The 27470-nt window shown below is 52.0% G+C and overlaps 3 protein-coding genes and 1 non-coding gene across 8 annotated transcripts in view; 3 read left to right on the top strand and 1 right to left on the bottom strand.

Annotated features, from left to right (window-relative positions):
* The window catches only part of INTS4 (integrator complex subunit 4), a 39547-nt gene extending 30190 nt beyond the window's left edge, over window positions 1–9357 (top strand). Inside the window, exons 19-23 of the mRNA XM_077341282.1 lie at window positions 893–952; window positions 2384–2543; window positions 3972–4115; window positions 5726–5846; window positions 9111–9357. Of these exons, the coding sequence (XP_077197397.1) occupies window positions 893–952; window positions 2384–2543; window positions 3972–4115; window positions 5726–5846; window positions 9111–9304 (679 nt within the window). The 3' untranslated portion in view covers window positions 9305–9357. The remainder of the gene's footprint in view (window positions 1–892; window positions 953–2383; window positions 2544–3971; window positions 4116–5725; window positions 5847–9110) is intronic.
* Window positions 8903–9063, top strand: LOC143840844 (U1 spliceosomal RNA). The gene has a single exon (XR_013232440.1). It is a non-coding gene; the product is annotated as a U1 spliceosomal RNA (small nuclear RNA).
* Window positions 9358–12021: 2664 nt separating the features above from the next.
* On the bottom strand, window positions 12022–20715 carry AAMDC (adipogenesis associated Mth938 domain containing). 4 transcript variants are annotated; one of them, XM_077341280.1, is made up of 5 exons: window positions 20602–20629; window positions 19862–19938; window positions 17083–17243; window positions 13236–13331; window positions 12022–12332 (listed from the first exon to the last, which is right to left on the bottom strand). In XM_077341280.1, exons 3-5 carry the CDS (start codon window positions 17212–17214, stop codon window positions 12192–12194), a joined length of 369 nt encoding a protein of 122 aa, XP_077197395.1. In that variant the 5' UTR covers window positions 17215–17243; window positions 19862–19938; window positions 20602–20629; the 3' UTR covers window positions 12022–12191. The 4 variants fall into 4 exon arrangements, with proteins under 4 accessions (XP_077197395.1, XP_077197394.1, XP_077197393.1 ...); XM_077341279.1 differs by lacking the exon at window positions 19862–19938 and having other exon boundaries at window positions 20602–20715; XM_077341278.1 differs by lacking the exons at window positions 19862–19938; window positions 20602–20629 and adding an exon at window positions 19523–19812.
* Window positions 20716–20950: 235 nt separating this feature from the next.
* The window catches only part of RSF1 (remodeling and spacing factor 1), a 73977-nt gene continuing 67457 nt past the window's right edge, over window positions 20951–27470 (top strand). Inside the window, exon 1 of one of the 2 annotated variants that reach the window (XM_077341276.1) lies at window positions 20951–21336. In XM_077341276.1, coding sequence (XP_077197391.1) covers window positions 21132–21336 — 205 coding nt within the window. In that variant the 5' untranslated portion in view covers window positions 20951–21131. The remainder of the gene's footprint in view (window positions 21337–27470) is intronic. The other variant, XM_077341275.1, reaches the window with a different exon arrangement.

Raw genomic sequence — 27470 nt, 5'->3', positions numbered from 1 at the left:
TGAAAGCTCCCCCCCAGCTCCAAATTTGGTCAGTCTTTAAGGTGCTCCGGGTCTCTTGCTGTTTTCCATTGTAAGAAAGTAGTTGTCAGCGGTTAAATTTACATAGTGCCTTTGGCTTTGCTCTCACAACAGCTCTGAAAGGTAGGCCAAAGGCCACCTTAGCAATTGGCTCTGTCTACTCACCTCTTGCGAGTCCCTTGGACTGCAAGGCGAGCAAACCGGTCAGTCCTAGAGGAGATCAGTCCTGCCTGCTCCTTAGAAGGCCAGATCCTGAAGATGAAACTCAAATACTTTGGCCACCTCATGAGAAGGAAGGACTCCCTGGAGAAGAGCCTAATGCTGGGAGCGATCGAGGGCAAAAGAAGAAGGGGACGACAGAGAATGAGGTGGCTGGATGGAGTCACTGAAGCAGCCGGTGCAAATTTAAATGGACTCCGGGGAATGGCAGAGGACAGGAAGGCCTGGAGGATCATTGTCCGTGGGGTCACGATGGGTCGGGCACCTAACAACAACAATCACCTCAAATTGTGCTGCTTGGAAGCTTGAATTTTGACCCCGAATGTCTGTCAGTATAATGGGAGGGAGGGGTCAACTAAAAGGTCCTTGGTAAGTAATGGATTTAAACTCCAAGTACAATGATATAGGCTAGATATCAGGAAGAAAATTGTTCACAGTCAGAGTAGTTCAGCAGTGGAATAGGCTGCCTAAGGAGGTGGTGAGCTCCCCCTCACTGGCAGTCTTCAAGCAAAGGTTGGATACACACTTTTCTTGGATGCTTTAGGATGCTTAGGGCTGATCCTGCGTTGAGCAGGGGGTTGGACTAGATGGCCTCTATGGCTCCTTCCCACTCCATGATTCTAAATACAGCCGTTCTTTTGCCTTGTGTCCTCAGGGTGGAACTTCTCTTTGGGATGTGTGAGAAATTCTTAAAAGAAGTCGACGCTTTTCAAAGGTACTTTTTCGCCTTTCTTTTCTCCCAGATTGTTTTGCTCAAGCGAGATCCAGTGATCAGAATCTACTTAGGATCCCTGGCCCTAGGGAGGCCCTGCTCCTGACCTGGAGGAATTTTCTGCCACGAGAGATCAGGGCCCCACAGGACCGTAGAAGTTCCATGGGGCCTGTAAGTCAGAGCTCTTCTGTGGGGCCGGTGGTTGAGGCCTACACTAACTTCCAGCCGCCAACTCCAAGGGTGGCCAAAACCTTGGCTCTCCAGCTGTCCGGGGACTACATTTCCCATGAGCCTTTGCCAGCTGGTCCGCAGGGACTCAAGTAGTGGGCATTAATTAATTTTTATACATTTTTAAAGTTCGTTAAACGTTTTCCAGACAATATGGCCATATATGTCCATGGCAACCCTGCCACCCCCACCCCACACACACCCCAAATAGGCCCATGGTAGGCCTGGAGGGGACGGGAAGGTGAGGGACGCCAGGGGTGTGTGTTCATAGCTCTGATTCCTAACTCTATTCTGCAAAATTGTGCCACTTCTGGAGTTTTTTGAAACCTGAAGAATGTTCCAAGGGTTTCTCAGCAGTGAAAAAGGTGGTTCCAATTAGTCTTGTGCACCAGGGGCCTGATCTGGTCTGATTTGGCTTCGGCACCCATTAAAGTGAATGGCACCATTGACCTTAATGGGAAGTTTGGCGTTCCCACTTTTTCCGGGGTCTGGGGGGAGCGGGGGTTCCAGTTACAGCCTCCAAACCAGGGGTAGTCAAACTGCGGCCCTCCAGATGTCCGTGGACTACAATTCCCAGAAGCCCCTGCCAGCAAATGCTGGCAGGGGCTTCTGGGAATTGTAGTCCACGGACATCTGGAGGGCCGCAGTTTGATTACCCCTGCTCCAAACGTTCAGGGTAGCTCTGGGACACTCTTTCCGAATTTCACAACGATTGGACCATGGGGTCGGCATCCAGGGGTCCCGAAAGAGGGTGCCCCCCCACCTCTCCATTCTACCCAATGGAGAGTCCATCCCATTGGGTAGAAAGGCGCGGCTGGGGGCCCCCTCTTTCGGAACCCCTGAACATGGACTCCGTGATCCAACCGTTGTGAAATTGAGAGTGGAGTCAGGGAAGAGCCTCCTGGAGCTACCCAGAAAATTTGGAGGCCGTAACTGGAACTCCCCCTCCCCCCAGGCCCCGGGAAAGGAGGCAACACCGGACTTCCCATTAAATTCAATGGCGCCATTGACTTTAATGGGTGCCGAAGCCAAATCGGTCCGTATCAGGCCCCTGGTGCACAAGCCTGGTTCCAATCTCTAGTCGATTTGTTGAAAGGTTTGCGGGTGTGCGTTTTGGGATTCCCGGATTCTGCGTTTCACCTCCGCGGTGAAGGGCTCACGGGTTTGAGCGAGAGTCCTGATGTCCCCCCCCCCTTCCTTCCACAGGTGCTTCATTGCCGAGCTGCCTCACATGCAAGACAGCTTTGTGGACAAGCTCTTGGACCTGATGCCGCGGCTGGTGACCTCCAAACCTCCGGAGGTCGTCAAGATCCTCCAGACGGTGCTGCGTCAGAGTACCTTCCTCAGCCTCCCGCTCCCAGAGAAGGTGACCTTGGGCTCGCCACGGCACTGATAAAAATGCTCTGACCGAGCAGAGATATCAGGGCTCTCTCAGCCTCACCTACCTCACAGGGTGTCTGTTGTGGGGAGAGGAAAGGGAAGGCAAATGTAAGCCGCTTTGAGACTCCTTCGGGGAGTGAAAAGCCGGGGCATAAAAATCAACTCTTCTTCAGTAATCTCAGGGCTCTCCCAGCCTCACCCACCTCACAGGGTGTCTGTTGTGGGGAGAGGAAAGGGAAGGCAAATGTAAGCCGCTTTGAGCCTCCTTCAGGCAGAGAAAAGCGGCATATAAGAACCAACTCTTCTTCTTCTTCAGTAATCTCAGGGCTCTCCCAGCCTCACCCACCTCACAGGGTGTCTGTTGTGGGGAGAGGAAAGGGAAGGCGACTGTTAGCCCCTTTGAGACTCCTTCGGGGAGAGAAAAGCGGCATATAAGAACCAACTCTTCTTCTCCTTCAGTAATCTCAGGGCTCTCTCAGCCTCACCCACCTCACAGGGTGTCTGTTGTGGGGAGAGGAAAGGGAAGGCGACTGTAAGCCACTTGAGTCTCCATCTGGTAGAGAAAAGCGGCATATAAGAACAAACTCTTCTTCTTCTGATGCCTCCTTCGCCCGTTGGGCCCATTTTTGTCTACCTGGATTCATAACGGCCCTCCGAGATCTCTGTCCCTGGCTTTTTCCCAGGGTTCCTTTCGTCTGGGACCTTCCGTGTGCAAATTGCATGTTCTGTGACTGACCGAGGCCTGGAAATTGACGGGGGAAGAGCCAGGATCTCAAGCAGGGATAGATATTTCTCACCACCATTCAGGGCACCACTACCCTATGAGGGCTGTAACTAGACATGTCGGGGACTGGACCTGAGAGTGTTCGCACGGAAAGAAGATTCCGTCTTCTTCTGTATGTCCCTGTGGGCCAGCTATATAAGGACACAAGAGCAGCCATGTTGAACTGTTGGCAGCAGGGGATGGGACCTACAGTAAGGGGTTTAAACTACGTGACGAAGGGTATCAGCTAGAGATCAGGAAAAGTGGAATGGGCTGCCTAAGGAGGCGGAGAACTCCCCCTCGCTGTGAGTCTTCAAGCAGCGGCTGGACAGAGACTTATCCTGGGTGTTTGAGGCTGATCCTGCACTGAGCAGGGGGTGGGACTAGATGGCCTCCATGGCTCCCTCCCACTCTAGGATTCTAGGAGTCTAGTTCAGCCGTGGAAAGGGCTGCCTAAGGAGGTGGGGAGCTCCCCCTCCCTGGCAGTCTTCAAGCAGCGGCTGGACAGAGACTTATCCTGGGTGTTTGAGGCTGATCCTGCACTGAGCAGGGGGTGGGACTAGATGGCCTGGATGGCCCCTTCCCCTGTTAAGACCCTCAGAAGAGCCTTGCTGGGTCAGACTCCCATTTCTCACTTTCTTCTCTCTGCAGATCCACCGAGCGACCGCCACCATTATCGAACCAGCAGGAGAGTCCGATAACCCGCTACGGTTCACGTCAGGGTTGGTCGTTGCCCTGGATGTCGACGCGACTCTGGAACACGTCCAGGATCCTCAGAGCACAGTTAAAGTTCAGGTGAAGGCGGGACAAACTTAAGCATCAGCTCATCCCAGAGATGGAAGATTCACCTTCCTGGAAGGAGCCAGAGATTTTCTCCAGAAGCCTTCGATTCCACTGGCCCACATCGGCAGGGCATGAACATGAAAGATGGAACTTTGCCCTGTTTCTCCCCACCCCTCCTCCCAACAGCTGGCTTAAGGAGTATACTGCCTCTGAACATGGAGGTTCCATTTGGGCTGCTGTGGCTGGATAGACCCCTCAGTGGCTTTTTTCCGTGACGGAGGACTTTAGACTAGCAATTATGAGTCTGTACATTTAGGGCAGGGGTAGTCAAACTGCGGCCCTCCAGAGGTCCATGGACTACAATTCCCATGAGCCCCTGCCAGCGAATGCTGGCAGGGGCTCATGGGAATTGTAGTCCATGGACCTCTGGAGGGCCACAGTTTTGACTACCCCTGAGTTAGGGTGTGGCAAGTCACAGAGGTTACTCTTAACTTATCTGAGCAAGCCACTAACGCTGAGGTTTCTTTAAGTTGCTGCTTTTCTCTCTGGTCCACCATTGCTTTTTTAAAAAATAATGATAATTTTAATTTTTTTTACCCACCCTTCCCCAAAGGCTCAGGGCCAGTAACATACATAAAAACAATAACATAAGAACAATGTTATTGATATGTTAAATCAGTCTGCCCTCTAATCAGCTGGTTTTTGGAGGGGGCATCATCCTGACATGGAATTGGGGTCCCTGTGGGTGGGCAGGTAGCTGTGAATTTTTTGCCTTGTGCAGGGGGTTGGACTAGATGACGCTGGAGGTCCCTTCCAACTCTAGGATTCTATGATTCTAACTGAAAAAGGCCTTTAATTTCTCAGTGGGGGATGGTATAGATGCAGTGAGGGCTTGGCCGATGTTTTGGGCAGGCCAGCCAGAATTCCAGTGTCATTTCTGTCTTCTACGTAGTTGTGAGTTTCCTGCAATTCTGCATGGGGTTAGACTAGATTTATATTTATATTATTTGCTACATTTATATACCGCCCTCCCCAGAGTGCATCCTCCCCTGGGGGTCCCTTCCAACTCTGTGATCTATGGAACAGCTCAGTTTTACAGGCCCTGTTGTTTTACAACAATAAACTTGTCAACAATTCACGTTAAAAACCATTCTTCAGAGCAGAGTCTTCAAGCAGGTTCTGCTGATTTGATCTTAAGCTCCTTTAAGGGATTTTGGGGAGGAGGCAGCCCCGCAACAATTACCATCTCAAGGAGGAGAAGCAGCAGCTTATAATCACCTTCCCTTCCTCCCCCTACATCAGGCACCCTGTGAGGAAGGTGTGGCTGAGGGAGCTCTGGAAGAACTGCTCTACGAGACAGCTCTAACAGAACTGTGACTGGCCCAAGTTCACCCAGCTGGCTTCATGTGGCGGAGTGGGGAATCAAACCCGGCTTTCCAGATTTGAGGCCACCGCCCTTAAGCACGCCACCACGCCGGCTCTGTAGAGGCGGCACAGAAATGTTTTAAATATAAATAGAGTTCTGGAGCCGAGCTGAATAAAGATAGCAGGATCTACAGTTGGAGGAAGGGGGGGATTTTATTTGGAGTTCTGTCTTCTGTACCTCTTCTGCTCTCTTCTAGGTATTGTATCCGGATGGGCAGGCTCAAGTGATCCACCCGAAACTGGCTGACTTTCGAAATCCTGGTCCGGGAAGGCACAGATTAATTACTCAGGTGTACCTCTCACACACCGCTTGGACAGGTAAAGGAGAATTTACATTCCCTCATTCAGTATGTCTTTTGTTCTGCGCCTGGGAGGCTGATGTAACGTGGCTTTCACTTGAGCAATAACCGGAGCCCCGGGGGTCCCGTGGTGGTCCTCTTGTTTTCCCAGCTGCCGAGAGAAGCCCCAGATGGCACAGGAAACGGTGGGCAAACCCCCAGAAAGATCTATTTCACAACTGTCAGGCTCCCACAGGAAACCATCAACTAAATGCCGGAGAAGGGCCGTGAAAGGTTTCATGTTGGGAGCTGTTTCTCAGGAGCAGAATGATTAAATTACAACCCCCCTTGTAAAAGCAGAAAGCCCTGAATGGCAGAGCCAGAGCGTCGTATGGCCCGTGCTTGATCCTCTTCCTTTTCCCATTAAAAGACTGAAGAAGAAGAAGCACAAGAGTTGGTTCTTATATGCCGCTTTTCTCTACCCAAAGGAGGCTCAAAGGGGCTTACAGTCGCCTTCCCATTCCTCTCCCCACAACAGACACCCTGTGGGGTGGGTGAGGCTGAGAGAGCCCTGAGATTACTGAAGAAGAAGAAGAGTTGGTTCTTAGATGCCGCTTTTCTCTACCCAAGGGAGTCTCAAAGCAGCTTACATTCGCCTTCCCTTTCCTCTCCCCACAACAGACACCCTGTGGGGTGGGTGAGGCTGAGAGAGCCCTGAGATTACTGAAGAAGAAGAAGAGTTGGTTCTTAGATGCCGCTTTTCTCTACCCAAAGGAGTCTCAAAGCAGCTTACATTCGCCTTCCCTTTCCTCTCCCCACAACAGACACCCTGTGGGGTGGGTGAGGCTGAGAGAGCCCTGATATCACTGCCCGGTCAGAACAGTTTTATCAGTGCCGTGGCGAGCCCAAGGTCACCCAGCTGGCTGCATGTGGGGGAGTGCAGAATCGAACCCGGCATGCGAGATTAGAAGTCCGCACTCCTAACCCTTACACCAAACTGCCTCTCTTGGTAAGAAACCTTGCTCGCAGAACCATGCCAATCCTTCAGCTCCAAACAAACATATACGAACCAGGGGCCACCATGCTTATTTTCCAAGATCTGCAGAAGAGAAGACGGTTTGAGCCACAAACTGGGACAAAACGAAACAAACTAAACTTCTTGTAGTCAGTTGTAGCTTCTGAGATCTGAGAAAGTCAGGCTAGCCTGGTCTCTCCCAGTCAGGGCCCAACCCTGCACAGAATAACCCACTCAGAGAGTTAAGTTTTGCATAGCTTGCAGATGCTGGTGGAGTGGGTGCTTTCCTGACCCACGCAGGCAGGCCGTTCCACAGGACAACCCTGCAAGATGGAGGTCTTCCGCCAGGTCTGTGGTTGAGGCCAAGATGCTAATGAAGAACTGGACCCCCCCCCCTTTCCCATTCCTTTTCTTTTACCATCTTATTGACAGCTGGAAATCTATTCTCCCATATCCTCCCAGGAAGGTCTTGGCTAGCGGGGGGATTTTTTAGTTGTTTTAGCGCCTCATTGTATCTTGGATCTTTGGATGGGTATTCATAGACTCCTAGAATCGTAGAGTTGGAAGGGGCCATACAGGCCATCTAGTCCAACCCCCTGCTCAGAATCAGAATCATAGACTCATAGAGTTGGAAGGGGCCAGACAGGCCATCTAGTCCAACCCCCTGCTCAACGCAGGATCAGCCCAGAGCATCCTAAAGCATCCAAGAAAAGTGTGTATCCAACCTTGGCTTGAAGACTGCCAGTGAGGGGGAGCTCACCACCTCCTTAGGCAGCCTATTCCACTGCTGAACTAGAATCATAGAATCATAGAGTTGGAAGGGGCCATACAGGCCATCTAGTCCAACCCCTACTCAACGCAGGATCAGCCGAAAGCATCCTGAAGCATCCAAGAAAAGTGTGTATCCAACCTTTGCTTGAAGACTTCCAGTGAGGGGGAGCTCACCACCTCCTTAGGCAGCTTATTCCCCAGAGTCCTAGAATCATAGAGTTGGAAGGGGCCATACAGGCCATCTAGTCCAAACCCCTGCTCAGAATCAGAATCATAGACTCATAGAGTTGGAAGGGGCCAGACAGGCCATCTAGTCCAACCCCCTGCTCAACGCAGGATCAGCCCAGAGCATCCTAAAGCATCCAAGAAAAGTGTGTATCCAACCTTGGCTTGAAGACTGCCAGTGAGGGGGAGCTCACCACCTCCTTAGGCAGCCTATTCCACTGCTGAACTAGAATCATAGAATCATAGAGTTGGAAGGGGCCATACAGGCCATCTAGTCCAACCCCTACTCAACGCAGGATCAGCCGAAAGCATCCTGAAGCATCCAAGAAAAGTGTGTATCCAACCTTTGCTTGAAGACTTCCAGTGAGGGGGTGCTCACCACCTCCTTAGGCAGCTTATTCCCCAGAGTCCTAGAATCATAGAATCATAGAGTTGGAAGGGGCCATACAGGCCATCTAGTCCAACCCCCTGCTCAGAATCAGAATCATAGACTCATAGAGTTGGAAGGGGCCAGACAGGCCATCTAGTCCAACCCCCTGCTCAACGCAGGATCAGCCCAGAGCATCCTAAAGCATCCAAGAAAAGTGTGTATCCAACCTTGGCTTGAAGACTGCCAGTGAGGGAGAGCTCACCACCTCCTTAGGCAGCCTATTCCACTGCTGAACTAGAATCATAGAATCATAGAGTTGGAAGGGGCCATACAGGCCATCTAGTCCAACCCCTACTCAACACAGGATCAGCCCAAAGCATCCTGAAGCATCCAAGAAAAGTGTGTATCCAACCTTGGCTTGAAGACTGCCAGTGAAGGGGAGCTCACCACCTCCTTAGGCAGCCTATTCCACTGCTGAATTACTCTGACTGTGAAAAAATTGTAATGTATTGTGTAATTTATATTGTTTTTAGGGGAATTTTATTGGGGGGTTTTAAATGTTGTAACCCGCCACGAGCCTCTTGGGAGTGGCGGGCTAAAAATCATGATGATGATGATGGAGTAAGCGCGCCATACAGGCAGTTGTGAGTTTTGCTGCAGGATGATCTGAGGGTCCTTCAAAAGCAAAATGGGGAAGCCCCTCCATGGTCAAAAAGTACTTACCTGGCAGGGGAGACACCTTGATCATGAAGGAGTTTTTCCCAGGGTGAGGCTCATCCATTGCACTGCAGGTGTGCTAACCCCTGCAATTTCCCCAAATGCGGGAAACTCGACTTCGTGGTCGTGGGGTCAAAAGGTTGGAAAAGGCTGCCCTAACCGCTTCCTTTTCTCATCTCGTTTTTATCCCCTTCTCCCCCACCCAGAGCCATGTCAGATCGAAGTGCGGCTCCTCCTGGCATACAATTCTGACAGAACCAGAAGCTCCGGGAGGCTCTCTCGGCCCACCTGGGGGGACGGCCCGGAGCTCCTCCCGCCGTCCGAGAACAGCATCGAGGGGACCATCCCATTCAGCAAGCCTGTCAAGGTGTACATCATGCCAAAGCCAGCCAGACGGTGAACGTGCTTCTGGGAAGCTTTTTTTTCTTAAAAAATAAAGATTAATTGGGTTTACGCGGCGATTGTTAAAATGTTCGAAGCTGGAGGTCGTGTGCCCAGGCTGCGATGTAGCCAGAAGCATTTCTTCCACTTTAGTTTTCTGTTGCCTCAGGGGGTCGGGGACAGAACCTATGGGCTGAAATTAATTCAAAAGAATTTTTGGCTAAACATCCGGAAGACGTTCCTGACAGTCAGAGCAGTTCCTCAGTGGAACAGGCTTCCTCGGGAGGTGGTGGGTTCTCCATCTTTGGAGATTTTTAAACAGAGGCTGGAGAGCCACCTGACGGAGAGGCTGATTCTGTGAAGGCTCAAGGGGGTGGCAGGTGACAGTGGAGGAGCGAGAGGGTTGGGAGTGTCCTGCACAGTGCAGGGGGTTGGACTAGATGACCCAGGAGGTCCTTCCAACTCTGTAATTCTATGATTCTAAATTCCGTCTAAACATCTGGAAGAAGTTCCTGACAGAGCAGTTCCTCAGTGGAACAGGCTTCCTCAGGAGGTGGTGGGATCTCCATCTTTGGAAATTTTTAAGCAGAGGCTGGAGAGCCATCTGACGGAGAGGCTGATTCTGCGAACTCAGGCAGTAGGGACTGTATCGATGCTTGGCTCTTGTGGCCCTTTCTTGCATGCCCAAGGAAATGCCAAATCACCGTTTTGGGATCAGGAACCTAATTACTTCCAGGCCAGACTGGTAAGAAATTTTGTTTTTTTTCGGGGGGGGGGCTCATCTGGGCATGGAATTGGGGTCACTGTGGGTGGGCATGTAGCTGCGAATTTCCTGCATTCTGCGGGAGATTGGACTAGGATTTTTTTTCTTTAGGGCAGTTTTAAACATTATTGGCTACTGCACATGAACATTGGAAGTACCGGAAAAGGTGTAAACAAAGGGCAACAAAACTGATTTAAGGGGGTGGAACACCTAACGTATGAAGACAGGTTAAAGAGGATAAGGCAGGGGTAGTCAAACTGCGGCCCTCCAGATGTCCATGGACTACAATTCCCAGAAGCCCCTGCCAGCATTCGCTGGCAGGGGCTCCTGGGAATTGTAGTCCATGGATATCTGGAGGGCTGCAGTTTGACTACCCCTGGGATAAGGACTCCTAAGGAGAAGAAAGGTTAAAGAGGCAAAAGCTCCTTAGCTTGGAGAAATGACAACCGAGGGGCGATACCATAGGTTTACAAGATTACACACAATGAATTTTTTTCACAGGAGGGGGGGGATAATGCCACCTGTTGTGTCCAAGTGCTAGCGAGCTACACAACTCACGGCTTTTTATTTGTGTTCTCTTTTGAGTTTGAAAAGACTCTTGCCTGCAATTCAACCTTTTTCTGCCTGCAACCTCCTCAGCGATTTAAGATTAGCGATAAATTATCGCTCCTACTATTCCACTTATAAACAATCCTCCCCCCTCCCCAATTTACGTAATGGAACATGTTAGCAATCGTGGGGGGTAGCTTGGTAGATGCCCCCCCCCCGGGGGCCCTCCCCTTCCCACCCCCTCCAGGCCCGTCATTGGCCATTTGGGAGGGTGGGGGTTGAGATGACCATATATGGTCATATCACTCAATGAATGGTTAGCACATTTTAAAAAAATGAACTGACTCCCACCCATTTGGGACACCCTTCCAGGGCCTTCAGGAGACTCCAGGATTCCCCCAAACCCTGGTCTAGCATGTGCTACAGACCCCACACTTCCAGGGGTCCCAGAAGGTGCCTTCCCCCCACTGGATCAGGGCCGTAGCTTCTTTCCTCCTGCCTTTCCCCTCTTTAAGGATGCTCAGAGTGACCCCCTTTCCACGGCGGAGGGCCCTTCCGCCCCCACTCTGGCTTCTCCTGCCAAAATCATATTCCATTAGGGCCCCCCTGAATCCTTAAACCACTCCCGGTCTTCCGAACCACTTTCGAGGCACGTGGCAACCGGATTTTACCGTGCAAAACTGCAGCAGCCACTTACAAAGAGGAACTGGAATGGATGGGAACGGCATTCCTTAGCATGCATGAAAGTGCCCAACCGTGCATGCCTGTGTTAAGCGCGGAGAGCCAAAGTGCAAGTTGTGCGTCTCCGGCCTTTGCAAAGGAGCCTCTGGACTCGGCTTGCAGCTGGCTTCTACGGCACTCCCTGCTGCTCGGAGATAAGCAAAGATCCCCCCCCCCTTGGTTTGGCAGGAGCTGGGTGGGTCAGGCACGCCTGGCGCCAAGCCCAGAAACAGCATCTCCCCCCCCCCATGCCTTAAGCATCTTTTGCCAACCCCCAGGTGGGACCTGGAGACCCCCTGGAATTCTAGCCCATCTCCAGGTGACGAGAGATCAGCTTCCCCGGAGAAAAGGGCTGCTTTAGAGGGCAGACTCTATATCAGGGGTAGTCAAACTGTGGCCCTCCAGATGTCCATGGACTACAATTCCCAGAAGCCCCTGCCAGCGAATGCTGGCAGGGGGCTTCTGGGAATTGTAGTCCATGGACATCTGGAGGGCCACAGTTTGACTACCCCTACTCTATATCATGATCCTCCACTGAGGTCCCTCCCCACCCCAAATGTCACCCACTTCTGACTTCACCCCAAAAGGTTGCAAGTGTTTCCCAACCCAGGGGTGGCAGCCCTAAATCAAACGCTGCCGTTAACAAAACTCTCTCCAGTTGCCTCCGGAAGCAGAGGATCAGGCACGCCTCCCTGGGGAAGTGGTTCCATAAATCATTTTTATTACAACTTTTAGAGGAGGTGTTTGCATTTTGCGCTTAAAACTGAAAGGAAACCAGGAAACTCTGCACGACCTCCCAGGTGGGGTGGGGGGGGGTCTCCTTTATTCAGCCGAAGGCACAAGATGGCGGGATGCAGGGGAGGCCCCTCACGCTCTAGCAGGTGGAATGGAAGACCCCGCCCACTTTAACCCCTTGCGTGGCCAGGGCGTTGTACTCTTTCACGGCCTTCTCCGTCTGCAGGACTCGGACGTCGATCCCGTGTTGCTTGAGATAGTCCACGGTGGAGGGCGGCACCTTGGAAAGGGAGGGATGCAGATTTTAGTGCCTAAAGTAGAAATACATCTCAGGCTGAAGCCCTTGAGGAGGTAGCCTGGCCGAGCTTCAGGCTGGCTCTGGAATTCTCCCGGAATTAGCTCCAGACTACAAAGGTCAGAGAGCCTCTTGTGGCGCAGAGTGGTAAGGCAGCCGCCTGAAAGCTTTGCCCGTGAGGCTGGGAGTTCGATCCCAGCAGCCGGCTCAAGGTTGACTCAGCCTTCCATCCTTCCGAGGTCGGTAAAATGAGTACCCAGCTTGCTTGCTGGGGGGTAAACGGTAATGACTGGGGAAGGCACTGGCAAACCACCCCGTATTGAGTCTGCCATGAAAACGCTGGAGGGCGTCACCCCAAGGGTCAGACAGGACTCGGTGCTTGCACAGGGGATACCTTTACCTTTGCCTTACAAAGGTCAGTTCCCCTGTGGAAAGGTATGCCCCCGGAAGCCGGCCCTTGGCCTGATCCAACAGGGCTTCTCTTCTGTACTTATGTCTGGGGGAGTGGTGCTCTGCATTCTTGGTGACGGGGGGAGGATCATAGTGGGAGGGCTTCTGGAATTCTGGCTCTGCAGGTGGACCTCCTGATGCCCTCTGGGCTTTGGCCACTGTGTGACACATAGTATAGCACTGGATGGGCCATTAGCCTGATTCAAAAGGGCTTCAATTTTTTTTCTTACATCTGGGGCCGTGCTGCTCTGTCTTCTTGGGGCTTAGGTGGGGGGGGGGGCACAGTGAGAGGGGTTCTGGAATTCTGGCCCTGCGGAATGATGGCCCCTGGGTTTTGGCCCCCGTGTGAGTGTTGGACTGGACAGGCCCCTGGCCATGATCCAACCGGGCTGCTCTCACGTCCTTAGATTCTGACACCCCGAAAAACAGCGCCGTTACCTGCAAGGCTTCACTCATGCCGCGGCCGATCACTAAGGTTTTTGCGCCCTTCTGAACAACTTCTTCGACGTCGGCCGGCTGCACACCAGGGAAATGCTGTGTTTGAAAACGGAGAGACAGAATTCGATGATCCCAGGCATGCCTTTGAATCACGGTGTGTGTGTGTGTGTGGGGGGGGGGAGCAAACATCTCTGCGAAAGCCAGCTCAGGGTCTCTGTTGCAGTTTCAGAGTGACAGAGCCTGAACTTAGGCCATCGCGAACCCCCCCCCCCCCCAAAAAAAAACGATGGCATCAGCCTGGTGACTGCGTTACAGCGCTTTGTGCACAAGACTAGGGTTGTGTGTGTGCGCCCGCCTTGTTTCGGAAACAAAAAAGTTGGAGAATGTGGGAGTGACACCCGAAATTGGCTTCTCAGGCATCTCAGGTTCCACCTCTGTAAAAAAACGGAAGAAAGAAAAAATCCCTAACAAATCTATTCCTAGACTTTGGTATTCTGAAGGTTTGATGGATCCAGTTGTGTTCGTTTGTCATTAGCAGGAGAAAAGAGCCAGAGTTCAGGACTGACGAAAATGGTGGCTGGGGAGGAGCTTTCATGAGTCCCTGCTCACTTCTTCAGATACAGCCGGAATGAGAGTCCATCTGTCCTTCTATCACAAAGTTGATGGATTTCTGTTCTGCACTGCTAAATGTCGTGCCTTCTTTGGAAACAGATTAAACAGGCAGGCATCTTAGTCTCACTGTAGCAGGAGAAAAGAGCCTGAGTCCAGGAACACCTTTAAGGCTAACGAAATTGGTGGCAGGAGAGGAGCTTTCCTGAGTCGCTGCTCTCTTCTTCAGATATAGCTAGAATGAGAGTCCATCTGTCTTTATATCACAAGGTTGATGGATTTCATAGAATAGAATCATAGAGTTGGAAGGGGCCATAAAGGCCATCTAGTCCAACCCCCTGCTCTACGCAGGATCAGCCCTAAGCATCCTAAAGCATCCAAGAAAAGTGTGTATCCAACCTTTGCTTGAAGACTGCCAGTGAGGGGGAGCTCACCACCTCCTTAGGCAGCCTATTCCACTGCTGAACTACTCTGACTGTGAAAGATTTCTTCCTGATATCTAGCCTATATCATTGTACTTGAAGTTTAAACCCATTACTGCGTGTCCTCTCCTCTGCAGCCAACGGGAACAGGATCCTGCCCTCCTCCAAGTGACAACCTTTCAAATACTTAAGGTTCTCATGTACCCTCTCATCTGCTGCAAGGGTTCCCTATGAGTCCTTAAACTAGGACTGCTGGAGAAAATATTTGGAGGATGTTCACTCAGAGGGTCTCCATGAGAAGAAGCAAAAGAGTCAGTTTTTATACCCTGATTTCAGTACCCAAAGACGTCTTAAAGCAGCCAACAATCGCCTTCCCTTCCTCTCCCTGCAACAGACACCTTGTGAGGGAGATGAGGCTGAGAGAGCTCTGTGAGAACTTGCTCTGCAAGAACAGCTTTAAGAGGACTGTGACTTGCCTGAAATCACCCAGCCGGCTTCACGGGCAGAGCAGGGAATGCTTAGGATGCTTAGGGCTATCATGTCCCCTCTCAACCTCCTTTTCTCCAGGCTGAACATTCCCAAGTCCCTCAACCTATCTTCATAGGGCTTGGTCCCTTGGCCCCAGATCATCTCCGTCGCTCTCCTTTGTACCCTTTCAATTTTATCTACGTCCTTCTTGAAGTGAGGCCTCCAGAACTGCACACATTTCCATTCTGCACTGCTAAATGCGGTGCCTCTCGGGGAGATAGATTAAAATGGGCAGCCATCTTAGCCTGGCTTGCAGCAGGGGAGAAGAGCCAGGAGTCCAGCAGCACCTTCAAGACTAACCAAATGTGTGGCAGGGCTGTTAAGAAAGGCTTGCTTAGACTGAAAAGTACAGTCCTTGGAGAGAAAAAAAAAACACATTTAAAAAAAAATTAGAATTCTGAGTGCAGACTCAGCAACGAAATATCAACAGCACAAAAACTGCCCGTTGGCATCTTGGCTGGGAATTCCTCTCCCGCCCCCAGCTTTGATGTGAAGGTGCCTGTTTGCCACGGCGAAAATTTAAAATTGCCAGCCGCAGCCTGGGAAAGGAACACGTCTCCTCCCCGGAGATGAGAAATGGGCTCTGCAGAGAGGAGGACGGCTCCTTCATGGGAATCCTGCATCCTCCCTCAACCGTATTCCAAGTCCACTGGGGATGCCTGGAGCGTCACAGGACGACACGTCAGAGCTGCCTGCGACAGACACAGCGCAGGGGAAGGGCCCCCCCCCCGGAGTCCCCTTCCTGTTCTCACTTGCAAAGGGCATCCGGTACATGATGCTACTGCCTCGATGTCATGGAAACCTTCTGGCGTCAAACCTGCTGCAGTTTTGTCCTCTCCTGGGCACAGTCAAGGTGCAGGGAGATGGGCCGGGGACAAGAACAGTGGGATGCTTTTCAAGGCCCTGGTCCCATTTTACCCACGGCTGCTCATTCAAGCCCCCCGCCCCCAAAGAACACACCATACTCAACAGGTATAGGTGGCCAAACTGTGGCTCTCCAGATGTCCATGGACTACAATTCCCATATGCCACAGCTCTCCAGATGGCCATGGACTACAATTCCCACAAGCCCCAGGTTCTCCAGAGGCCTATGGACTACAATTCCCATGAGCCCCTGGCTTTCCAGATGCCCATGGATTATAATTCCCATATGCCACAGCTCTCCAGATGTCCATGGACTACAATTCCCATATGCCACAGCTCTCCAGATGTCCATGGACTACAATTTCCATGTGCCACAGCTCTCCAGATGTCCATGGACTACAATTCCCATATGCCACAGCTCTCCAGATGTCCATGGACTACAATTCCCATATGCCACAGCTCTCCAGATGTCTATGGACTACAATTCCCACAAGTCCCTAGCTCCGTAGATGACCATGGACTACAATTCCCACGAGCCCCAGGCTCTCCAGAGGCCTATGGACTACAATTCCCATGAGCTCCTGGTTTTCCAGATGCCCATGGACTACAATGCCTACAAATCCCATGAGCCCTTGCTGGCCACAGCTCATGGGAACTGTAGTCCATGGACATCTAGAGAGCCAGTTTGGCCACCCCTGGTCTAGAGTGCCAAAGCTTAGCATTCCAAAAGGTGGAGGAGCTATTACAGGACACAAAAGGAGACTCCAAAAGGGAACCAGTAGGACATAAAGGTAGGGTTACCAACTCCAGGAAATAACTGAGATTTGGGGGGTGGGAACTTGAGGAGATTGGGGTTTGAGGAGGGACTAAAGCAGACGTTTACTTTGGGTGAACTGATCTCTCGTCTCTGCAGAGCCGCTGGAATGGTGGGAGATCTCCAGCCACCACCTGGAGGGTGGCATCCACCATCTCTATCTAGACACCCCACACACACACCTTCTCTTCCTGCCCTGCCCCATAAGGTTGTTGTGGGGAGAATAATGTAAACAGCTTTGCGTCTGCAGTGTGGAGCCAGGAAGGGTAAAAAATGTGAATATAAAAGGCGCGTAGCCAATAGTCGTTGTCTGATATTTCAGAAACCAGCGTGGTGCACTAGTTAGGAGGCTGGACTCCCTTCTCGGAGACCCGAGTTCGAATCCCTGTTCTTCCATGGAAACTCGCTGGATTACTTTCGGCTTGTCGCTCACTCTCAGCCTGACCTACCTCACAGGGGTGTTGTGAGGAGAAAATGGAAGGGGGGACCAAAGCATAGCAGGGGGGACGACAAAGCATAGCAGAAGGGTGAGGACCGAGGTATAAGAGGCAAGTATTCGGGGCGAGCAGGGACTCCCAAAGAGTGAAGCCAGGGTGACGGAGACACCTACATCTGTTCCAGTTTCTCTCCAATCCCACGTCCGGCTTCCGCCTGGCCACACCTTGCAGTCCTTGTATGTCGTGGAACAGCCTTTCACCGTCATCCGGCCCCAGGAGAGGGAAGCGATTTCCGGAGAAGACATAGTCGGATGGAGAGGGGGGGATGACACGTCTGAAAGATTAAGGAAACAGACACAGATCTGCATGGCCTGCCTTCCCGCCACGACTTTTAACAATCTAATTAGGTAATGTTAAAAATGTTAGGTAATGTTTCACGCAGTAATGGGTTTAAACTTCAAGTACAACGATATAGGCTAGATATCAGGAAAAAAATTTTCACAGTGAGAGTAGTTCAGCAATGGAATAGGCTGCCTAAGGAGGTGGGGAGCTCCCCCTCACTGGCAGTCTTCAAGCAAAGGTTGGATACACACTTTTCTTGGATGCTTTAGGATGCTTTGGGCTGATCCTGCGTTGAGCAGGGGGTTGGACTAGATGGCCTGTATGGCTCCTTCCAACTCCATGATTCCATGATTCTATGATTCTAAACACATAACAGTTAACCGGTAATAAAAACATTTATGGCCGTTTATTTCTGCGCTACACCCATAAGGAACTGAACACATCGTTGAAGTCAGACGAAACTGGAGTCCGATGGCACTTTTAAGACCGACCAAATTTAATGCAAGGTGTGCTCAGGGGCTGCGAGTGCTGCTTCAGGCCAATATGCACGCCCACCTGAATCCACATGGCTGAGGTGCACCTCCTTCCAAATATTAAACGACCCTCCTCTGCTGGATAATCGCCCTCAAACTTGGAAAACCCCATGCAGTGACCGGAAGACAGAAACTGGCAATTTACAGTGTAAGTAGCAAAGTTTCTTCCTATAGCTTGTAAAACCTGCCGACTGATAGCAAATCCGACGCTAGGATAAAAAGGGTAGAATTTTAAACTTACCTGATGGTTTTATGGGTTTTATACTAAGCCGAGTTGGTTATATTTCTCCAGCCCCGTCCTTTAAATCTTTGCTAGTTGGATCTTACGATTTCTTGGTCTTTGACCGGACTGTAAAGATCTAATCTCATCTAAATGATCTGACATAGATCACGAGGGTTTCTTAGCTACACATCTAGATCTGAATCAGGCCTGACCTCCGCAGATTTTGTCATTTACAGCCAACTAAACTGGAAGCCCTGTTTGGGGTAGTGAATTTCACAGCTAGTTTTTGGAATGAGAATAATTTGTTCCACTATATATTTCTGGTCGGGCCTTGGAGGAGGAGCGTGTCTCATGACTTAAGTGCCACTCAGAGCTTAACACCCGCTCAGGAAAACTGTCCTGCCCCTGGTGTCTCCTCCTCCGATTGGCTTGCCTGTCCGTCCAGCGGCCAGCCAATCACCTTCGGTCCCCCACCCAACTACCCCTCCTCCTTCCACTTCCCTCTGAGGCTCGGAGGCTGCAGATGCCTGCCGTGTGAGAGCTAACAGCTGCCTGCAGCCTTTCCATGTCCTGGGGGGAGGGGGAGGCCATCTGCAGAGTTCTTGCACCCCACCCCCCTAATTTAGCGCCCATTGTATTCCCGAATGCAACGGGTTTGGCCCTTAGTGAGATCATGAAGGGCTTGATTGCAACTAGCAGTGTGTCCCCAATGACAGCATACAGTATTAACTCTATTCCCAAGCCTAATTGTATTAATTAATTCTATATACCACCCCTCACTATGATGTCTCAGGACGGTGTACTTAGAACAGTAATAGACAAAAAGTACATGAAGGCATTTGTATCTCCAGGGGAATTATCTCTGCCACCTGGAGATGAGCTGTAACTCCAGGGCATCCCCTGGCCCCACCTGGAGGCTGGCATCCCTCTCTCTGGCACCGGATCCCTCTGAGGTGCCTGTCGTCCCCAGGCTCCCCCTCCCAAGCTCCAGGTGTCTCCCAACCTGGATTGGCCACCATTCTCCCCCCACCCCATACAGGTGGGCAAGAGTATCTTAGCAACCTTACACAGAATTCAACAGCCTGAATTACTCATCGCTCTGCTTTGGGGTCACCTGGCATTTCAGTCCGAGATGCATATGCCCTCTCCTGCCATTCTTTAAATTGGGCCTATTATCTCCCCACCCACCCCGTAACTCTTTTGCAAAGACGGTAAGGGGGGATTTAAAAACACCCACTTCTCTGTCTCGCCAAAAGCAATCGCAAAAAAAGAGAGATTTTCTTGGCCTCCGCTGCAAGGAACCATTGCCGAGGGGTACAGAAAGGATCAAATAACTCGATGCTAACCTCTCAGCCTTGCCCAGAAGTGAAACTCAGCAGCCAGCTGGCCAGGGGGAGCAGATTCTCTTCCCCGAACTTGGCAAGAAATGGGTGTCAAGTCTGGAGTTCCAAATGTCAGGCCGAGAGCAAGTGGCGTTCGGGGTGGGTGGGTGGAATCAAACTCAACGACAATTACCTGCCATCCCTGCATGAAAAGGCACCTTTATTCTGTCTCCTTCCTCCCTCCCCGCTGCATTGAATGCGCAAGAATCCTCTGCGTTCCTGGCAGGATAGATTCGGGTCAGAATGTGAAGATTTTTATTGGGACAAGGATAGATTCAGGTTTGCAGCCGTGTGGGTCTGAAGCAGCAGAGGCAAAGTTCGAGTCCACAGGGACCTTTAAGACCAACAATGTTTCATTCTGAGTCATGCGCTTTTGTGTGCATGTGCAGCGGTGCATAAATGTGAAACCTTAGAATTCAGCTCTGCTGGTCTTCAAGGGGGCGCTGGACTCGGACTTTGCTTCTGGGGTTACCTGGGAAGGGGGCAGTATCGCGTGCAATGTTGAGGGGGGTCTTCTCCCAAACACAGAAAGTCGATTCTTCAAAACACCTTGCAAAGGAAGAAGAGTTATTTTTTATATTTAATACTCCCTGTAAGGTTTCTAGCCACGGCCACCACAACCCCAGTTTATAATTGTGAGGTGGGCTTGGCTGGCCTAAATCTTACCGATCCCTGTCAGGGACTGAGCCTATGGCAGTCTGGAAAGATTAAGTCCCAACCTCACCGTTCACCCCTGTGAGGTAGGCCAAAAGCCAACCACTGACCAGCACAGCATGGATTGGATCCCATGGTAGCCAGGTGACGTGAACCAATTTCCCACAAAGAACCCATTGCTTTTTCCGTTCTGCTTCACAACAACCCTGCGAGGCAGGCCAGGCTGAGAGGGAGTCAACTGGGCATCTGAACCCTTGGTGATGTTAGCCACTACAGTTGCGCTCAGGAATTCATCCTTCCTCTTGTTCGACCTCACAACAACCCTGCAGGGTAGGCCAGGAAGCGACTAAGCTGGGCTGAAGGGGGGTAAGCTGTTCCCCTTGGCGTCTATGGACTACAATTCCCATGAGGCCCTGCCAGCAGGGAGAAACTGACGGCTGGTCAGTGAGGTCCAGGTGGGGATTCGAACCCGCGTCGACCCCCGACGCCGACTCCGAACAGGCCGCCCGCCCCACTACGCCAAACGGCAGGGCCCCCTCCTCGCCTCCACGCACTCACCTGCCTCCCAGCAAAGTCCGAACGGCGGCGCCTCTGCCACGCCCCCTCCTTCGGAAGGCCACGCCCTCTCTCCCTAGCCGCGCCCACTCACAGCCACCCCATCGCGCCCCGCCCCCTTCCCCAACCCCGCCCCGCCCCCTCCCGGCGACTGACAGCACCTCCCCGCGCCCCTGTCCTTCGCCCGGCCCGCCGCCGCCATTGGCTCCGGCCGCGTTCTGCGCCCGCCTCCTCCGCCCCACCCGCCCGCTGTTTCCTATTGGTTCCTGTGTCAATCAGGTGGGGAGGAGGCGAAGAAGAAGAAGAGGAAAAAAAAAAGAAAAAGAAGCAGCAGCGACCAACGAGATTCCGCTTCCTAGACGCTCCCCGCCGCTCTTCCCCCCCTCCCACCTCCGCCTCCCTCGACCCTCGGGGCGCCCCCGCGCGCGGCCTTGTGGGCCGCCTCCCGCAGCGCCCCCCGCCGGCCCGGAGGATCCTCCTCGCCGCGGCCCCTCCCCCGCGCGCCTTCTCCCTCCATCCTCTCAGGTTCCAAGATGGCGGCCGTGGCGGCGGCGGCGGCGCCCCCCGCCTCCCCTGCGCCTCCCCCCGCCGCCCCCCCGCCCGGCCCCGGCGCCTGGCCCAACTTCGCCGTCGTGTGCTCCTTCCTGGAGAGGTACGGCGCCCTCCTCGACCTGCCCGAGCTGCCCTTCCCGGAGCTGGAGCGAGTCCTGCAGCCGCCGCAGGAGCCCGGCGAGCAGGGTAAGCCGAGAGGCCTCCTCCATTGGGGCAGGGGGCTCCCGAGCGGCCCGCCTCTGCGCACGCGCCGCCCTCCCCCCCCCCGAGGGGGGCCCACTCCGCCCCTTCCCAACCCCCCGGGAGACTCTTTGGGGGGGGCGCCCAGGACCCTCCAGGGAAAGGGAGGGGGCGTCTGCGGGCCCCGCCTGCACGGATAAGCCCCCCCCCCCAAATTACCCCCCCATTGAGTGGGAAAGCGGCTCTTTCTTGGGAGGGGGGAAGTGGAGAGGGATGCCTGCCCCCCCCCCGCCTGCCTTCCCCTTGCAGGAGGCTCTGGGGAGGTGAGCAGGTCTCTGCCCCGAGGAGATGGCAGGAGGAGTTGGGGGGAAGGGGAGCAGAGGGAAGAAGTGGGGTGGGTGGAATGGGTGGGTGGGTGGGGTTTCATGGGGAAGGCGGGGAATGGAAATGGGACCCGCCTCCCAGACCTCTGGGGATCTGGGCACAGGCTTGTGGTGGGGGGTCCTGGGGGGGGTGCTTGGCCTTTTCAAAGGGGGTTCCCTTCCCCTTGTTGTTTGCCAGGAAACCTACGCTATCAGGTGTGTCTTTGTGAAGGGGCAGGGGGGGCGGTGCGTGTCTTTATAGGAAAAACAATCGATCTTGTGCTTGCAAGGGCTAGGTGGGAGGGGGGCCGGCGCCCTGCTTCCCATCCCAGTGTTGTGTCATGGAAGTTCTTCCTGGAGTCCGTCCCCCACCCTTCCAACAGGCTCGGTCTGCCTCTTTGGGCTCCTTTGTGGAGAAGGGTTGCCCCTGCTGCCAGGCCCCCTCTCCCCCCCTTTTTTCCTTTCCCTACCCAGAACACCTACTGGTTTGCCTTCTTTGTCCCCCACCCCTTACTCGTCTTTGGGGAGGATGCTGCGTTCCTCCCTCCTTTCTTTGTAGGGGGTGTGTTCATGTGCCCTGCTTATCTTTGTCCGGCAGAAGAAGTGGGAAGGTTTTTGAATCTTTATCCCTGTCTCCTCCCCTTCTGGACTGCAGGCTCAAATCCGTTTGTTGATGTTTATAGCAAACCCCCCCCCCCCTTCTTCCTGATCCTTCACTCATGGTCCCTGCTTCTCTTCTTCTCTGCACTAGAACGATGAATTGGGAGCAGGACTTGGAGAGAAGAATGGCTTCTTGGAGGATGAGAGTCCCTAGATTATATGCTGTTTTCCTTGAACTAGGAGGGGCCAGGAGGTAGACCATAGATGGTTGGCCGAGGGCCGGCTGGATCTCCTGCAAAGGTGATCAAATGCACTCCTTATTAAAGAAGAAGAGAGAGGAAGACCTCGTTTTTTATACTCAGTTTTTCAGTACCTGAAGGAATCCCAAAGTAGGCTACAAATATCTTTCTATGCCTCTCCAGAAAACACACCCTGCAAGGTAGGTGGGGCGGACACAACTTTCACAGTATTCTTTAACAAGAGTCGTAAGAGAACTGTGACGAGCCTAAAGTCACCCAGCTGGCTGCATGGAGAGGAGTGGGGAATCAAACCCAATTCTGTAGGTCCGCTGGGCATATCCACTACAGCCAGGGGTAGTCAATCTGTGGTCCTCCAGATGTCCATGGACTACAATTCCCATGAGCCCCTGCCAGCAAACGCTGGCAGGGGCTCATGGGAATTGTAGTCCATGGACATCTGGAGGACCACAGCTTGAATACCCCTGCACTAAACCATGCTGGACCTCACTACACCACAGTTGCTTAGTTTCCTAAGCATGAGACCATATTCAAGAATTTTTGACCCAGATTAGTTTTGTCTTGAGCGAAGATCCTGTGCATGTACTCTTGTCTTGTAAAATTAAATCATGGGAGTTAGGTGGGTTAGTTTTTCCTACCATGCGCTGGGGGGCCAGCGGCGAACCAATGGCAGTTTAAATTTTGAACCACATCAGCCAGTGTGATGGTGTGGTTAAGAGTCGCGGACTTGAACCGCGAGAACCAGGTTTAATTCACCACTCCTCCACATGATGCCAGCTGGGTAACCTTGCGCCAGTCATTGTTCTCTCAGAGCTCTCTCTGCCCCACCTACCACACAGGTTATCAATTGATGGAGAGGAAGGGAAAGTGATTGTGAGCTGCTTTGAGACTCCTTCTGGTTGTGAAAATTGGGACCTCAAAACCTTCTTCTAGTAGACTGCTAAAGACTAAAGTCCGGCCGTGCTGTAAAATTACTTACTTCTCCCTTCATAAGTTCCACAGCAAAGCGAAAAGCTCCACATTCCCAGTTATGAATGAAGCATGCATTTTGAAGGAGTTGCCTGGGAGAGTACGCCCGAGAGGCCTGCTGTTTTCCGTATTATTAGCAGCATAGTCTGCTTTATTTATAATTATCATATTTATATACCGCTGCTCATGAGTGTCTCGCAGCAGTTTACAAAAATGACTAAAATACAATAAAATCCCCAACAATACCCTTAAAAACAATATAAGAGTACACTAACAAGAAGGCGGACCATAAAACAATGGTCCCCAACCTTTTTATCACCGAGGACCGGTCAACACTTGACAATTTTACTGAGGCCCGGGGGGGGGGGTAGTTTTTGCTGAGGGATGTCGCCACCGCCTGAACCCCTGCTCCACTTGCTCTCCTCCCGGTGCCCCTGACTTCCTGCCGCCTGCTGGGGGGCGCTGCCAGCAGCAGCTGCGCAGTGCCACGCCGAAGGGGAGCCCCAGCCATGGCGGCCACCGGAGAGCACCAAAGGTGAGCAGAGTGGCAGGGCAGCCCCCGAGGCAGCAGCTGGGGAGGAGGACGAGGAGCAGTACCAACTGATCCACGGACCGGTCCCAGTCCCCGGACCGGGGGTTGGGGACCACTGCCATAAAACATCAACTTTCCCCCTTCCCTTCAGCATGTAGGTCTGGAAACTGGGAGCGAGGATCCTAGCTGATCTTCGTTGGTCTCAGATGGTACCCCCAGGGATGCTGCCTGGCCTCAACCATATGCCTGGCGGAAGAGCTCCGTCTCGCAGGCCCTGTGGAAAGCTGACAACTCCGATAGGACCCTTAGCTCATCCGGGAGGTCATTCCACCAGATTAGTTCCCTGTGGTGTACAGAAGGTGTTAATTCCAACTTTTTGCCTACTTTTTAGGGCCAACCAGACTTGGAAGCGATATCAATGTCATCTCTTGGGAAGTCTTCGGGCAGGGGTGGCCAGGCTGTGACTCTCCAGATGTCCATGAGCTCCTTCCCGTACCTGCTGGCTCATAGTAATGGTAGTCCACGGACATCTGGAGAGTCACAGTTCGGCCACCCCTGGCATAGGGTAATCAGAGGTGACCCATTTTATATTAGTAGTTCTGAAGGAACAAGGACAGTATTGCGTCTCTCCTTAAGCTCCTTGACATGTCTTCAGACCAAAATGCCACTTTTTGAAAACTCTGGGGTAAAAAATGGTATGTGAACTAATCCTTAGTGTGAACTAATCCTTTCCCCATCCAATCTCTATGTTATGGACCCCGTTACGGAGTGCTGCTTGGTTATTTGAATTTGGGTGGGCGATTAATCCTGGGGCACAGCCTCTTTAGTTGCTTGTAACACAGTTCGTCGAAATAATTGAAAACTTCAGCCCCCACTTTAACTGCTTGAGCATCGGTTGGTTGTGTGGTCCTCGTTTCTGGTCATATCGTAAATAACTTTTTATCCCTTCTGAACATGTTCTTGCTGTTACAGCGTGTCTACCAGATCATGTCAGATGCGGGGTTATGCTTTTGATGCGTGCTGGTTTCACTTGACTTCCATCCATCCGTCAATAGTCGTGCTTTCCATGGTTTGGCCCCAATTTGCATTTCCTCTAAGGGGGTGGGTGGGAAGTGTGCTTCCCATGTTCCCTTGCGTTGCTTTTTTCCAGGCCAGCGTTAAAGGCGGCTGCGCACGTCCATGCTCCCTCGCAGTGCTTGTCCAACTGGACAGAAGTTATTTCTGCTTTGCACACCCGCCTGCTACTGACATGAATGGTTGAATAGTTAATCCCTTTCTGCAGGGGATGCTGGGAACTGGAGTTCTTTGAGGGAGGCCGGGCTTAGCTAATAAAAGATTGTAAGCCGTGACTTCTTCGGGTAGCTAATAAAAGCATCCGTAGTACCTTCTCCAAATGACAACTCCCTGAATTCTTTGGGGAAAGCTTTTGGTTAAAAACGATGTAGGTTCACTTTGCGTATATCCCGCCTTTCTCCCATTCAAAGTGGGTTTCCTCATTCGCCTCACCTCCATTTTATCTGCCTCACAAACCTGCAAGTTAGGATAGAGGGTATGACTGGACCAAGGTCACCCAACAAGAGTTACCCACACTGCTGTTTGCATGAAGGTACCACAACAAGCAAAGGTGTCCTTTCGCTGGCACTATGCAGCCAGGGCAACAGAGGAGAGCAACAAAGAGGATGAGGGGTTTGGAGACCGACATATGAAGAAAGGTTGGGGGAGCTTGGTCTGTTTAGCCTGGAGAGGAGGCGACTGTATTTAAGTATTCAAGTATTTAAAAGGCTGCCATGCAGAGGATGGAGCAGAGTTGTTCTCTCTTGCCCCAGAGGGACAGACCAGAACTGATGGGATGAAATTAATTCAAAAGAAATTCCATCTAATCACCTGGAAGAAGTTCCTGACAGTTAGAGCGGTTCCTCAGTGGAACAGGCTTCCTCAGGAGGTGGTGGCTTCTCCATCTTTGGAGATTTTTAAACAGAGGCTGGAGAGCCATCTGACGGAGAGGCTGATTCTGTGAAGGTTCAAGGGGGTGGCAGGTGACAGTGGATGAGCCAGAGGGCTGTGGGTGTCCTGCATAGTGCAGGGGGGTTGGACTAGATGACCCAGGAGGTCCCTTCCAACTCTGATTCTATGATTCTATGAGGTGTTTTGTGGTGTATTAGATTTTCCCTGGAGGTCCACAGGAATTCTGAAGGGCGGGGGGTCTGCAGGAACTCTGAAGTGGCATGATACCTGAAGTGGGGGGAGATCCGAGCTGTCTTCTCAGCTTCTACCTGCAGATGCTGAATGCTGAACCTGCATGTGATACCCATTCACGGCCACAGAACCATACGGCCCTCACTTATGACAATAAACTCCCTTTTCTTCAGACCCACTGTGTCTTGTACATCTTTTTGTGTGTGTGTGTTTAAGGGGTCTGTTGCAAAGCACAAGAGCGGAATATATCCCAAATCAAATCTTACCTTTGCCGCGAGTTCGCTACACGGCTTCTTCCACGCTTGAGAAAGCTGGCGGGCAGCTTGTTATTTGGGTAACTCCTTGCTAAGTCTGTAACGAAAAGCTGTTCTGAACAATTCTGAAGGAATAAAACCCGGAATTGTAGTTTGCCTCATATTGTGCGAGTTTATGGTACTGAGGTAGGATGGACATTTATTATATAGGATGAACGTCCAGGTCTTTCACCAGAACAAGACGTCGCCCGGCACCTCTTAGCAAGAGGACCTGCAAGACCATTCTCTTTCACCATGCATGCATGCATGCATGCATGCATGCATTCATTCATTCATTCATTCATTCATTCATTCATTCATTCATTCATTCATTCATTCACTCCTCTCCCCGGAGGCTCAGGGCGGTTTACATAGAACATATGAACAATACATGAAACAATCTATAACATATAAATAACCGTACAATAATATTAATAACTAATGGCTGTAACAGTATAGCAATATAACGATATAATAGTATAAACAATGCAACGGTGCAATGGTACAAACAGGTACAGAGCGCTCTGGTGGAGTTCTGGGAGGAAGGGGGGAGAGTGGGGAAGAGCGGGGGCCCTTAATTCGCTGTTGGTTGTGCCTGGTCTCAACCAAATGCCTGGCGGAAGAGCTTCTTTTTGCAGGCCCTGCGGAACTGTTTAAGCTCCGTCTGGGCCCTGATCTCCTCCAGACAATGCATAGGTTGAGCTCCAGGGTTGCACCTCTAACATCTAGAGCCCCCCCCACTGCCTTACCGCACATCTGGGGTTATTGCCCAGTTGCAAGACCCCCATCTTGAGTCAGGCCCTTCAGATGTTCTTATCGCTGGCATGCCTGGCTCGTTAGGCGGTTGATGAGACAGCGATCACAGCAAGGATTTTAATATTGTCTAAAGCTTGTTTTAGACAATTTGTCTAAAGCTTGTTTTATTTAGATC

Source organism: Paroedura picta, chromosome 6 (genome assembly GCF_049243985.1).
Source record: "Paroedura picta isolate Pp20150507F chromosome 6, Ppicta_v3.0, whole genome shotgun sequence".
NCBI lineage: Eukaryota > Metazoa > Chordata > Lepidosauria > Squamata > Gekkonidae > Paroedura > Paroedura picta.
This window is presented reverse-complemented; position numbering and strand designations above follow the sequence as displayed.

Excerpts from the sequence above, each read along its gene's own strand:
- AAMDC (XM_077341278.1), bottom strand. Across the intron at positions 13,332-17,082 it reads GGAGAGAAACTGGAACAGAT|CATTTCCCTGGTGTGCAGCC; the intron begins GTAGGTGTCTCC and ends TTTCAAACACAG. Across the intron at positions 12,333-13,235 it reads GCATGAGTGAAGCCTTGCAG|GTGCCGCCCTCCACCGTGGA; the intron begins GTAACGGCGCTG and ends TCCCTTTCCAAG.